We start from the raw sequence: 13119 nt of genomic DNA on the forward strand, positions 1-13119 counted from the left end.
TACTCTCCTCTCCTGAAGCTTCCTCAGCCCACACCACGCCCCGGCAGCTACACAGGAATGCCATTTGCCTTCGGTCCCGATGCACACTGAAATTTCAGCGCTGTTTGGGACCACAGCTTAACTCTTCTTTAGCACACAGGGGTGGGTGTGCCTGCCTGCTGTGCAGGGAGAGAGAAAATACAGGTGTGTGCTCCTGCACACCGAGGTGCCTGCATAAAGCAGCTGCCAAGCCTAATCCTACATCATTTCTGCTACTAATTCCCCAGAGTATCATAGAATCATAAAATCACTAAGGTTGGAAAAGACCTCAGAGATCATCAAGTCCAATCTGTCACCCAAGACCTCATGACTACTAAACCATGGTTGTTTGCTTCCTCACCTTCTTCTATTTTCATTTAAGAAGTCCTTTAAGAATACCAACCACAGCATTTCAGGTTCAAGCACAGGGAGCCAACAAATCACCTCACCCATAAAGGCTGCCTGTTTAGACACAGAAGTAAACATGGGAGTGAAACAAAGAGGGACTGCACAGAAGTGTCCTTACTGCCTGCCTCTGCTTCCTTACTGCACAGTACTTCTGTCTCAGTGTGCCAGAGTTTGACATGGCTGTAAATCCTTATCCTCACTCCCCTCCTCTCAACCACAAGCCCAACAGTGACCTCTAGACAGCAGCCCCAGCAGAAAATGATGTTACTCTAGAAAAAGGGAGGGATGTGCCAGGCCCAACTTCCAGGACTGCTGTTGTTGGTCAGACAGAGCAGAAGAAATGCCAGCATAGTGCTAGCTTTGGTGCTGTGCCCTTCATCCACAGAATTCTCCAGATCAACACGTGCTGGCCATGATCCCTCCTCCACTGCCTGGTTCTGCCAAGCAGCAGTCAGAATGTGAGTGACCAGACACAAGGAGCTGAAGCCAACACCCTAGTTCCCTTCATTTACTCAAGTAACAGAGGCTCTCCCTCTGCCTGTGCCCTCTGCATGCCTGTTTCTTCCACATAACTGAGATGCTGCCTCAGAAAGCCTGAGCAGGCTCACTGCTAGAGGCAGATCTGGCTGTCACACACACCCTCACCCTGAAGGGCTTCCAGGAGCAGGGTACTGCTCTGCTTACATGTAGCAGGAGGAATCTGGCTTTAAATCAACTGCCCTCCAGGTAGAGTAGGAAAGCAAGAAATCTAAAGCTCCAGGTAAGCCTTCCTAGCTGCAGGATGCAGCCTGCCAGGAGGGATTATCTAGCTGGGGGCTTCTTGGCTAGGTGATTGCTGCTGCTGCTGCTTCTGTCTGATTGCTCAGGATCCCTCCCCTGGGCCCTTCCAACCACCAGTTTGTTTTCTTGATTTCTTCCCAGGCCAGCAGAGCCCTTGAACACATCACATCTCAGGGGCCCTTGAAAAGAGCTGCTCTGTGCCCCTTTTGTCTGCCTTGGAAGAGAAAGGGCTTTGTGCCTCTGAAGTTATGTTTTAATCTTGAAATTGTGGTGAAAAGGGAAAACAATGCTGAGCAGAAACAATGGATGGAGCCAGCTGAAAGATCATTCAAAAAGCTTAAGAGAGTCTGTAATTAAGCCTGGAAACTCTTCATCTCTCTTGGATGAGGTAATTGCTGGATTAAAGACAGCCCTCAGTGACATGCCTGAGAGTTGCCAGCTTTCAAACACCGCAGCGGCATCCTGTGGGAATCCCCAGCACAACTGGTTCCTGTGCTGGCCTCTGCAGCAAGAGCACTCCTCGGGGGGGAATCACTGCAGTGCAGAGAGGCTCTCAGGTACCACCTGATCCATGCTTGCTAGCCTAAGACCAAAGCACGTGCTGAAGCCTCCTGCTTTTATCCATACCCCTGCAGTTCACACTCCTACAAGGTCAGGGATTTGATAACTGCCTGTGTACAAAGCCAGGCTGCATGTCAATGACTGCTTCCTGCAGAAATCCAAGTGGCTTTCTCAAACTTCACTCTCCCACTGCTTTCAATCCAGCCACTGTTTAACAACCTTACTAGGTTCTGCTTCCTGTGAGTTCTGTGCTGAAGCGTTCTGGCAGCCAAGGCAAGAGCAATGTGCATGGTGTGAGACTGCAACAAAGCAGCTAACAAGTGGCATTAGTGGCTGTGACTTTCCTGCTCCTTGGTCAGCAGGGTGCCTGGCCAAGCCTGGCTTTCAGCTGCAAGACTTAGAGAAATGCCAGCCCTGCCAATGGAGATGGCAGCTGCTGTTGGGCAAGACTACCATGCCCCAGCCCTGGCAGAACTTCTGTTGAGGTCCTTGGGAAGTCCATCATGTTGGAGATCCCAAACCTGACTTTGCTTGCATAATGCTGACATGCACACAAGGGTCACCTACTGTGGCTGCAGAGGGCCATCACAGCACTGTATTCTGAAATGCAGTCCTGTAAGGGGAGTGCTGAGAATGGAATCACTGCATGAGTAAACAGCAGCATTAGCAACTGGGCCAAGTACAACTCTGTTTACCAAGGGCAGGTGGTTTGCAGAACCACTGTCTTTAAAACATGCAGGGCTGAAGCTCCTGGTATTCCAAACCCCAGCACCTGCAGGCAGCAGCTCACTTGCTCTGTGCACTCACTCTCCTGCTTTGTCAGCAATGCAGTGGGGAGCAGTGCAGGGGCTTGTGTCTGCATCTGAAAGACCTTAGGCACTACTTGAAGACAGGGCATTCTGTATGCAACACAAAAACAGTATCAGGAGCTTGCTAAGCTCAACAGTGTTTGCCACATCCCTGGGAGCCCCACATCACCCCCCCTCGTTGAACACAGCCTATTTCCCTTTGTGTTTGCTTTCCAGGGGCCAACTCCTTGTGATTAGCAGCAGCTTTTCATTTCTCCTACAATTGTCCATGCAGCTGAAAAGCTCTGCCAAACTCTGCCAAGCTCTGAGAAACTCATTAAGGTGCTCTGCCCTCTGGTTTGCAGATTCACTGTAGCAGGCACAGCCCCAGATGCAGACCCCCATGTCTGAGGGAAATTGACCACTGCACATGGAAGGAAAGGGAATGGGGGGGAAAGGGGAGGAGAACATTCACCTTGTGTTCTACACTGACACTGCAAGTAAGGAAAACAAATCTGTTTCTCAGGCTGGGTGTATTTTAAATCACTGAGGCCACAGGTAAGAAACTCCAAGGTGAGAGGCCAGCAGGCTTCCCTCAGCACATCTCTATCTGCCAGTGCCAGGGGTGTGAAAGCAACCTTGGCCCGACAGCCCTTACACTGGGTAGCCAGAACCCCTGGGGTCAGTAGAGACCACAGCTGGCCTGGCTTTGCACAACTCACCTCCACTGACCCTTACTATTACTTGTTCAGAAGGAGACTAGTGGCAGTCAGAGAAGGATGCCATCTGCATGGCTCTTCCTCACCTTTGCCTCCTCGTTGACATCCCAAGTGAAGGACACAGCGTTGAAAGCGATTTCTTCGATGTTCCCAATGGTATTGAAACTCTCCTTGTAATCAGCTGCAAGACACAGCAAACAGAAGACTTGTGAGAAGGGTTTGAACTCCCTCTTCCACAGATCCTAGCACATCTTTGTTGCCTCAGCTGGGTTGTCTAGCCCACCAGAGCTGCCTCTTGCATTGTCTGTGCTGCGTTACTGATAACCTTGTGGCTGGTGTGCAGGCAAATCCCAGCTAATGCTCTTGCAAAGTGCTGCTTGCTCTCAAACAGAAAACCAGTGGGAAGGAGTGGCTGCACCAGGCCAAGGAATGGCCCAAACTTGAAGATTAACTAGAAGTTATGCAAGCATTTGAAGAGACTGCTCCAACCCTGCCATAAATAAATGGCATTATGGTGAATCTTAGGGAAGCTTCCTAAAAGGTTAGCAGCTGTCAGCTCTTTCAACTCTCCCAGCAATTAATGCACTGGATGCTGGGGCTCTATAAACAAGTACATACATTTAAGCACACACAAACAAAAACAATCACACACACACCCCTCCAACAAACAAACAAACCAAAACCCAAAGAACCAAACCCACAAAGATCCCTTCTCCAATGTATGCATGATACTGCAACAGCAAACAAACAAAACCAGTAAGGCAGGAAAACCACCCAAAACAGACAGCTTCCAGGGCTTCTTTTGTTCCCCTTTGCCAGCCAGTTTAACATCCTTTCTTCTTTGTGATGACAGATGAAGAGAAAGCCCTGCTCTGCAAGTAGGAAATAGCCTCTTGATTGAAGGAACTTCCAGATTGTTCAGGCAATAAACCAGCTCTCTCTGGGACATCCACATTGCCTTAGAATCACTTCACTGTCAGAGGGCTGAGATCACACCGTGCAGCAACCTTGATCTGGTGTTTGCCCAAGCCTGTGCTTCAGAAGGACTGACCCTTGGCTTTGCAATGTTACAGAAAGAAGATATTTTTGTGGCCTACAAAGGAGACACCCAAATGGTTTTGTTTCTTATGCCCTTCTAAAAATAAACTGCTGGTCTGTAAAGAACCATTTGTAGGTAAGAAATGCTTTAAAATCACCTATACCATTGCTGCAAGGAAAGTCATCTAAGCTCTGAGCTGTGCAATCAGTGTACTTTTCTCTCATCTGAAGCACAAGGATGCTAGCATTTAACTGGGCAAGTGAACCTGTGTGCCTGAGATCCATGGATGGTTTTGGATGCAGTAAAAAGTTCACTGCTGTGAGCACAGCAGCAGCACAAGACACAGAGTGAAGCCATGAGTGAACATGGTGCTGGAGAGGGCAGGCAGGCTTTTCACTGCCATCATGAACTCAGATCTCCTCTCTAACTGAAGTCACTGGTTTCACTAACTAAATCTAGCATGGGAATGCAAATGAGGCATTAGAAGACACCCAAGTAGTTTAATATGCATATGCACACATCCACCCACCCTTAAATGTATGATTCAAACTGCCTGCTGCATATGGCGTGCCGTGGAGGTGCTCTCTGGAAAGCCGTGCACAAGATGTCTTGTACAGACACATGTTGGCTTCCCCTAAAGGGCTGTCAGAATCTCACATCCCACCAGCCATTCCCTTCCCCAGCACAAGCCTCTGCTTCCTGGGGTGGCACACACAGGTCTCACTGACTGTTTGCAAGCAGAAGAGATCCTCTTGCCCTCAAGCTACAGACAGCAGATGATGAAGGAGGCATTGACACCCAGGGATGCTCGGCAGCTGTTTGTGTCACTGTAGGTTTCCCTCTGCTGCTGCTGTGAGCTACCAGAAATAGGAAAGTGGGGTTCCTTGGCATGCAAAGCCCCAGCTTTGCAGGAGTGACTTCCTCCTCGCTGCACATTAGGCAAAGGCACTTGAGTGCCAGACACAACTCGTCCGCATGCACTGCGCAGCGCTGCTGCAGCTTTTGCAGTGCGCGCATCGGGAAAGCTGTCCTGCGGAAAACCCCAGTCTGAAGCTTCCACACACAGCTTAGGGTCATCTTTGAACCTATTCCAGTAGCAGTCAAATGGTGGTAGTGATTCTGAATAACCCCTGTTTGCCCAGCATTGTGCTCTGTGTCTCCCATTATTTGGAAGGAACAAGCCACTGCCCCGACGTCACAGCACAGGAGGGGTGGAACAGTCAGCCTTGTCCTCACTCCTGCTGAGAACAAAGTGTCTCCCCCCTCCTCCATAAAAATCTCTAATTGATACAGCTGAAATTCTGGAAGACACCTTTCCTTCTTGCTTAACATGTGTCAGGTCCTCAGGTTTACTCCTCAGGCACCAAGGCCTTGCTGATCCTGCTAATGTTGATGCACCTTCAGCCCCAGTACTGCATCCAGACCATTCAAGCATCCTTGCTGCCAGGAGGTCCCTGCCAGTACACAGAACAAATTAAAGCAGTGACCCTTGCATGTCTGGAAGGAGGGAACAAGTTACTCTGCTTCCTCTGATCTCCAGAATAGAGCAGAGGGCCATGATGCAGAGAGACAGACAGATCTGTGCCACCAAGGAAAGCTGCACAAGCAGAACGGTGACCCTGAGGGCTGAGCACCCCAGAACTAGGCTAGATCAAATTCATTTGATTCTCTGCCTGCTAAGGACCAGGTTGTGCTCCAGATTCAAAGGGCATGCAGGAACAGTTACGAAGCAGTCACAGATATCAGACAGGAGCTATAAATACTAAGTTAAAGCACTGCTCATGATTATAAATGTGGATGAGACAGGAGATACAAATTCAAGGCTGTTCACAGATAGTTTCAAAGGAGCCTAACACCTGATTAACCCTTTACATGTTGTTGACAGGTGGAGTGAAATCCAGAACAGAAGTGGGGGTGCTCTAAGATTGCCAGACCATGCCCTGAAGATGGGACAAGTCTGATACAGACCCCTGTCCTCAGCAAGCTTCTCTCACTGTCTGTTGTAGTAGCTCTCCATGGTGTATCCCGGCAGACTGCTTCTCTCTGCTGACTGCACAGGGCCTGGACACTGACTCAGCATTCCTTTACAGGAGCCCTGAAAGGATCCAAAATCTTCACAGAACCAAGCAATGATTCAGCTTGGAAGGGACTCCTGGAGGTTATCTGCTTTGAGTCCTACCCTACTCCCCCTTCAAAGCAGGGCCAACCTTGGATTTGGATGAAGTTCCTCAGTTAGATCATCTGATCTGAAAAAAATGGCAGCTTCTGCTGAATGCAGCTTGGTGCTTGCATGGCAAATGTCAGCAGGAGCCACTTTGCCCTAATGGAAATGTACTAGGTAGGAACTAAGGCCATATTGCAGTTGTTGTCAAGAAAACACTTCTAAGCAGCACTTAGGCCTTTCTTCTGAAAGCACTGAGGTGAACCAAGCTCCAAGAGTCCTTCCATCTGAGGGGAGGGCTGGGTCACCACGTGTCCCCACACCAGACCCTGCCTCCTGTTTGCAAACCAAATACAAATCCCAGCCAAACTGCCTCAGAAGCCAGCACAGCCCTGCCCCAGCTGGGGCTAATGGGCACACCAGAGACATTCACTCCAGCACAGATAAGCACACAGCTCACACAAAGCACTGTCTTACAGAAGGTGTATCATAAGCTGGCCTGCTGGGCTAAGAGGACTGGAAGGTGCCAGGACAGCAGGAGGGTGCAGGCACTGCGCTGGAGCAGCTCCTCAGCACAACCTGCAGAGCTCCAGCTGAGCGTTGCAGGCTTGCAGGGACTGGCACAAAGAGCCAGGCAGACTTCACAAACAGCTGTGACCTGGTAGATTTGCTCTTAACTTGGCATGGTAGGAGTCATTTGGTCTGGGACTGAGGTTTTACTGCCTTAACTACTCCAAAGAACAAAAGCAGCCAAACAGCTAGGGAAACAGCTCAACCAGATGCAGAAGAGGGAGAAAGGAGATTCAGGAAGAGCTGCTTTGACCAAATACTCTTGACTGTAAATAATGCCAGCCTCAACAGAGGCTGTAGCATTTGAAAGTCAAAAGGCAACGCATGAGTAGGACCACTTGGAGCCTGATGCCCTGATCACCCTGTTCAATCACCCCTGAAGCCTTGCAGCGCTCTCCGCAGTGCCCTCCTTCATCCTCCCCCTTCCCTGCCCCCTCTCATTCCTGCCGTTCAATGGTTTGGTTCCCTCAGGCGGTCAAAACAAGAGAGGCTTTGGTCCTGCCCACTGCTCTGCCTGGAATCCTCCGCAGATGGCTGCATGTGTAAACTGCCCGTGGGAGGGGAGAAGTGCTTGATGTCTAGACACTCCCACAGATCCCAGCTTCAGGCTCCTTGGCAGCAGCTTTGTGTTCCTCCGCTGCAGTCTCCCAAGCACGGGGGTAGGGCAGCTGCGGCTGAAAGGGGCTTGTAAGCCCCTCGGGTGGGATGAAGAGTAAACAGGTCTCAGGACAGCACACCAGAGCCTGCTTCTCCCTCACTTCTGACACCAACAAGACTCAAAAGCTGGGGTGTAAGCTGGTGTGTGCTCCTTTGCATCACCACAGTGATGGCATCTTCGCTCTCAGGCTGCACTCACACATCAGATTAGCCAACAGAACTGTTAGGTGGGCTGCTGCTGCTGCCACGGGATCAAAGAGTGTGGTCAGCCTTTGAAAATCTAAAGGAAACAAACACTGCCACTCCCGAGGAGGTGCAGACCTTGACTTCCTAACAGCAGAAGGTGGAACATTAAACACACAGGCAAGGGGCAGCTCTTCCTTGTGTCTGCTGTGGCCCATTCCTTTTGGACGGCCTCTGTCCTGCTCCCTAAGGCCCACAGCCCAGTCCCAGCAGGGACAAGCCACTGCTAAAAGCTGTGGTCCAAGCCCTCCAGCCACTGCCAGCGTTTCCCACCACTGTGCCTCTGCCAGATGCCAGAGCTTTGCACATTCTGAAGCCCTCCCTGAAAGAGCTGGAGGTTCTGTGGCACTCACCAATGTCCAGGACCCTCTGCTTGGCCGTGTGCTGCCTCGAGTGCCAGTACTTCCAGTACTTCAGCTGCTCCTCTCTGTTCTTGTCCTCGCTGAAAACCACCATCACCACGCTCTGGGGAAACCAACACAACCTGCTTTAGTGCAGATATCATGAACAGCTGGAGACACAAAAATTCACATTGCCCATGTGCTCATCCAGTCACCACCCTCTCCCAGAGCTTGGGTCGCAGGAGACTGCTGGGTTTTCATTCCAGTCCAGCACTGCAGTGCAGGTAAAGCCTCAGGGCAGAGCTGCTTTAAAACAAGGCAGGGCCTAGAGGTATGTTCTTCATAGTATCAGTCAGGGTTGGAAGGGACCACAAGGATCATCTAGTTCCAACCCCCCTGCCATGGGCAGGGACACCCCACATTAGATCAGCCTGGCCACAGCCTCATCCAGCCTGGCCTTAAACACCTCCAGGGACAGGGCCCCAAGCACCTCCCTGGACAACCCATTCCAGGGCTTCACCACTCTCATGGGGAAGAACTTCCTCCTCTCCTCCAGCCTGAATCTCCCCACCTCCAGCTTCATTCCATTCCCCCTAGTCCTATCACTACCTGAGATCCTGAGAAGTCCTTCCCCAGCCTTCCTGTAGCTGCCTTCAGATACTGGAAGGCCACAATGAGGTCACCTCGGAGCCTTCTCTTCTGCAGACTGAACAGCCCCAACTCCTTCAGTCTGTCCTCATAGTCCAAATAAAATTTAATCTTCTTCTTGGATTGAAGAGGTTTAAATTGCCTCAAGTAAAAAGTGATAGTTTCAAAGCTAGAGGCTGTCCAGTTCCAATTCTGGGTCCAAGTGCTGGGGTTCAGACTCCTTCTCACCCTGGAAGCTGACACTGGCTTGCAGAGGGATGTGCACACTGCCTAAGGGCAATCCTCCTGCCCAAGAGGAGGACTCTGGCTTCCACATATCTAATGTCAAACTCAGTGTGACTGGGTACTGGGATTTACAGTGCTTTTCAGCTCAGGCTCTGAGCTCCCTTTGTTAAGCTGTGTGACTCAAGGGAAAGGGATTGAAACTCCAGGCAAACCTTCACAGGAGCAATAAAGGCTTTTTTAAAAAGCCCTGCTTGTAAGCAAGAAAGCAAAAGCCACAGAATGAAAGAGTGCTCATACCAGGTGAATAAAAAAATAAAATCACTTTAATGTCTCTTCTTTTGTTCCCATTTCTCCTGAGTCACCACCAAGCTCATAAAAACCACCAACAGTTTCACAAGCCGAGGAGCTGGATCACGACTGATTCACGATCACCACCACAGCCTTCTACGTGCCTGTGGCCATCTCCATGCCACCTACAACAGCCAGGTATCATCACTACACCTTCCATGCCTAGCTGCTGTGTGGGTGCAGTGTACAGCTCTGGGCCTCTCAATTTAAGAAGGACATTGAGACACTTGAACATGTCCAGAGAAGGGCAACAGGGCTGGGGAGAGGCCTTGAGCACAGCCCTGTGAGGAGAGGCTGAGGGAGCTGGGGTTGCTTAGCCTGGAGATGAGGAGGCTCAGGGGAGACCTTCTTGCTCTCTACAACTACCTGAAGGGAGGTTGTAGCCAGGTGGGGGTTGGTCTCTTCTCCCAGGCAACCAGCCCCAGAACAAGAGGACTGAGTCTCAAGCTGCACCAGGGGAAGTTTGGCCATTGGAATGTGCTGCCCAGGGAGGTGGTGAAGTCACCATCCCTGGAGGTGTTCAGAAAAGGACTGGATGTGGCACCTGAAGCCATGGTTCAGTTAGTCATGAGGTGTTAAATATTAGGTAATAGGTTGGACTTGATGATCTCTGAGGTCTTTTCCAACCTTGTTGATTCTATGATTCTATGCAAGGCAGTGCCTGCTGTGGGTGCATCCTAGCTTATGCCCATGCACACACAGCCATCAGCTATGTGCTGGCTGGCCAGGGGCTGCACAACCACAAATGGCAGTGCAGACTGCAGCTTCTCTGCCAAGGACAGAATCAATCTTCTTCCTCTGTGAACCCCTCACATGGAACTTGTAGAGGTTTAACACCTTCAAAACCTCTCACTTCTCTGCAGGATTTAGATGTCATGGAGAATAAACTCAACAGTCACTGGGCTGGGGACCTGGTAAACAGAATGTGATCATCTAAGCTGCATGCAGTGTCACAAGCTTCTATAAACTGCACAGCCTCTGAAAGAAACAGTCTCAGCTCCAGCCTTCTGCTACCACAGCTTCAAAACTTAGGTGGTTGTGCAGTGAAGGAAACTTGTGAAGACTGGTCTTCAGTCAGCCCAGTGTGCTCCTGACTCCTGTGTCAGCTGTACAAGTGCTAGAGCTGGCATCACAAAGGAGGAAGCAATAGGCGGCTGGCACGGAGAAAGACTTTAGCAGCTGAGAAGTCTTAGATCAACTTCAGCAAGCTACAAAACATCATCAGCCTCATGTCCTTAGGAAACCAGGCTAAACATTAACTGCTATTGCCTCTTTTTATGCAGAGCCTCTCTGAACTCTGTGTATGACAGAAACACAGGCTGCAGTTTGCTGCAGTGCTCGTGCTGGCCGCCATTGGTTCCTTCCACCAAAGGCACAACGTTTGTTATGTACCTCAGTGGTTTGGCTGCAAACATTCTGCAGCCTCATTCATATGCAGCCCTTCCAGCTTCAGGGTGAAATGTGCAGGGCAGCTACCAAGGCTCATTGCTCATTCCAAGGTTACTGGGTTAAGATTTTCTTACACTAAACATTCCCAGGGAAATCAGGAGGCCTGGTCACCAGGCAGATGGTGGTGAACACCCAAAGCCCAGTTTTCCCCACAGAGTCTAAGATGCAATTATCCAGTTTGTCCCATTTGTGGGTGAATAGCAAGTGAAAGCTCACACCTAATCAATGGAAATGATTTAACATTTCTGTCACAAAGGATGGCTTCTGCTCCTTAAGTTCTGTCTGAAATGCAGCTGCTGAAGTGCAGCAGTGAGTGAAGGACTTCCACAGCAGATGGAGCAGTGCTGATTTTTCTCTTTGCTCATGGCAAATGATGTAGTCACCAATGTGAGGTGCAGCATCTGTGCAATCAGAGCCTGGCCAAGCCACCAACTGAGGCAGACATGTTTAGAATTAACTCTTCAGAAGATCACTCTTTGAAAGCACTGGGTCCCAGAATGTGGGGATTGCTCTCCCTCCTTTAAATGGGGCATAAGAGTAAGTTTGCTCTGTTTTCTCCCACAGGAAAAAAACCACAATTCAAAGCCAAGCAAGCACAGTTACATTTGTCTGCAGAGCTCCATCCCCAGCTAGGAAGGAAACTGGACTCTACCCTGACTTTGCTGATGGGGTGCCGGAAGCATTTGTTGTCGCCGGTCTCGCTCAGGGTGATGGCGTAGAACTGGCCTTTGTTCAAGTAGGTCATGGGGCCTTCCCCTTGCTTCTGGCGCAGGGACTTGGTAGCTTCCAGAGTGTACTGAAAAGTGCTGTTGAAAAGACAAGAAGAGAAACACCAACAAAATCCACATCACTGGCTCCTCTCATGCCCATCTATTGCAGATCTCCTGCACGGTGCAAGCAAGGCCTCGGAAGCTCATCACAAAGCTGCAGCCAGAGGTGTCACAAGTGTCTGTGAAAGTGCAATTTTCCCTCTTTGCAAGCTTAACACATCTGGCAACCAAGCACAAGACCCTGCTGTGGCCTCCACAGCACCCTGCTGCATGTGCTTGCCTGCAGCTTGACCACTGGGGTGAAGCACCCGTTGTTGTCACACGAATGGACTGCAGGCTGCACCTGAGGGACCACTGCGTGATGCACACTGTGCCAAGTGCCCTGGGAGATGCCCCTCAAAACCTCCCACCAGACAAGGCAGCCTAACAAGGATGTGTGCTGGGAAAGGCTTGGGATGAACCACAGTCAGACACAGGGAGCCTTAACAACTGCCAACAGGCTGCTCCTCTGCTTGGTGGCGTTCTCTGGGCTTCAGAAAGGCCTCAAAAACAGTCAGTGTCAGGTGTGCTGCACTTGGCCAGCTGCACACCTCTGCATGGGATCACTTGGCCAATTGCTTCCTGTTCCCAGCTGGCAGTCCAAGGGTGCCCTATAGCAGGAAGGTTACTAGTACCCTCAAAACCCACTGCAGTCATTCCAGTGACTAAAGTCCTGTGCAGTCATTAAGGGATCCTCTCTCAGGCTTCAAAGCACTTTCACCTTCACCACCTCTTTCCAGCCTGAAGTTTTCATAACTCCCAGGAAAGATGCTTTTTGTTTTGATTAATTCACACCTGGAGATGTCATTCTGACAGGGACTTGGGCCATAGCACAGAAGATTTCATGCCTGAGAACTGTTACCAGTGCCAATGCCTTAGGATTCAGTTTTATATCCTGGGTAGTAAGTGTGTAGCCCCTGCTAAATACCTGTCTCATTTGTACTGCCTGTATAGTGACTCTGCTCTAAGCTCACTGCACTTAATCACTGCTTTTATACTCCTCAGAAAACAGAGCCTCCACTGCAGCAGGAGGAAAAACACATAGGCATGTTTCTGAAGGGAGAGGAATCTCTGAGGTGGAGCTGTGCAGAGGCCTGAAATGAAACAGCAGCTTACAGCTGTACTGCTCCCACTCTTCATCAGAGTGACTCTGCAGTAGCTGCCCATTCTGTGGGCACTGCTCTGTGCCTGAGGAGGACACTTCCTTCAAACTTCAATTGCTGAAACCTTTTAGAAGACCTTTTTGAATGTTTAGGTTTTTGTAGATGATTTGGAATAGATTCTTCCCTTATTGTATAGGTAAGCATGAAGGACTCCAATGAGCTGCAACAAGCAGTGTAAAAAGACAGAGGGCT

The 13119-nt window shown here is 50.1% G+C and overlaps 1 protein-coding gene across 2 annotated transcripts in view; it reads right to left on the reverse strand.

The window, feature by feature from the left end:
- GRHL2 (grainyhead like transcription factor 2) overlaps window positions 1-13119 on the reverse strand; it is a 68216-nt gene that overhangs the window by 31327 nt on the left and 23770 nt on the right. For both annotated transcript variants that reach the window (XM_068161140.1, XM_068161139.1), the window contains exons 6-8: window positions 11608-11761; window positions 8298-8409; window positions 3361-3455 (exon numbers count right to left, since the gene is read on the reverse strand). In XM_068161140.1, coding sequence (XP_068017241.1) covers window positions 3361-3455; window positions 8298-8409; window positions 11608-11761 — 361 coding nt within the window. The remainder of the gene's footprint in view (window positions 1-3360; window positions 3456-8297; window positions 8410-11607; window positions 11762-13119) is intronic.

Source organism: Melanerpes formicivorus, unplaced genomic scaffold (genome assembly GCF_026170545.1).
Source record: "Melanerpes formicivorus ecotype bairdi unplaced genomic scaffold, bMelFor1.0.p_v2 SCAF_56, whole genome shotgun sequence".
NCBI lineage: Eukaryota > Metazoa > Chordata > Aves > Piciformes > Picidae > Melanerpes > Melanerpes formicivorus.